At 34.4% G+C, this 815-nt stretch overlaps 1 protein-coding gene across 1 annotated transcript in view; it reads right to left on the bottom strand.

The window, feature by feature from the left end:
* Positions 1–58: 58 nt before the first annotated feature.
* Positions 59–815, bottom strand: part of LOC107559697 (uncharacterized) — a 2,692-nt gene continuing 1,935 nt past the window's right edge. The window contains exons 4-5 of the mRNA XM_016243594.1: positions 399–509; positions 59–322 (exon numbers count right to left, since the gene is read on the bottom strand). Coding sequence (XP_016099080.1) covers positions 98–322; positions 399–509 — 336 coding nt within the window. The 3' untranslated portion in view covers positions 59–97. The remainder of the gene's footprint in view (positions 323–398; positions 510–815) is intronic.

Genomic DNA, 815 nt, shown 5'->3' with positions numbered 1-815 from the left:
CTTTGGATAAAAGCGTCTGATAAATGACTAAATAAATAAAATAAAAAAATTATGTATAAATGAACAGTAGCAATTTGGGTCAGCAAAAACAAAGGCCTCACCTGTCCTCACTATCCGTTTTCTTCAGTCCTCGCAGTTTCTCAAGTTCAGCCTCACTAGTGGCCAATTTTTTCCGTAGCGTGGTATTTTCCAGCTCCAAACTACACATAAGCTTCTGCATCTCTTCCACCTTTTTGCCCTGTTCCTCCTCCTTGGTTTCTGCCTTCTGTATGCGGGAGTTATGCTCCTCTAGAAACCGCCGCTGATATTCAATGTTTTCCGCCTAATGAAAGTTTCAAAAAATAAAGTGCTCAGTTTAGAAAAGGCATTTTCCTGGTATTTTTAATTTTGTTTCTGACCTGTAGTCTCTCTTTCTCCTCCTGGTGTCTCCTTTCCATCTCTTGCAGACGAGTGTAAAGATGTTTAGTGACTTCTCTCAAGGCTAAAGAGCTTTCATCATCCTCCTGGCCCTGTGCAAACATAAGAAAACATGTTAAAATTGCTCCTATATATATTTTTTTTTATTAACCTTAAAATCTTTCAATGCTATTACAGTAAAAAGCATGGTAATATGCAGTTTTGGACACTCCATCATAATTTAGTACATATATTTAGTACATATTCTCTTTTAATATATTTGTTATATGGGAAATTTTTATATAGTATATTTTTTGTATAGTATATGCTTTCAACTCTTACTCTAGCTTGTAGAAAAAACTAAAATTATTATTGTTATTTAAATAAGTAAAAATATACTCTGTGCAAATGGGAGGTGC

Source organism: Sinocyclocheilus grahami, unplaced genomic scaffold (assembly GCF_001515645.1).
Source record: "Sinocyclocheilus grahami isolate Dianchi unplaced genomic scaffold, SAMN03320097.WGS_v1.1 scaffold695.1, whole genome shotgun sequence".
In the NCBI taxonomy this organism is placed as follows: Eukaryota; Metazoa; Chordata; class Actinopteri; order Cypriniformes; family Cyprinidae; genus Sinocyclocheilus; species Sinocyclocheilus grahami.
The sequence above is the reverse complement of the archived record's forward strand: the minus strand, read 5'-3'. Positions and strand labels throughout refer to the sequence as shown.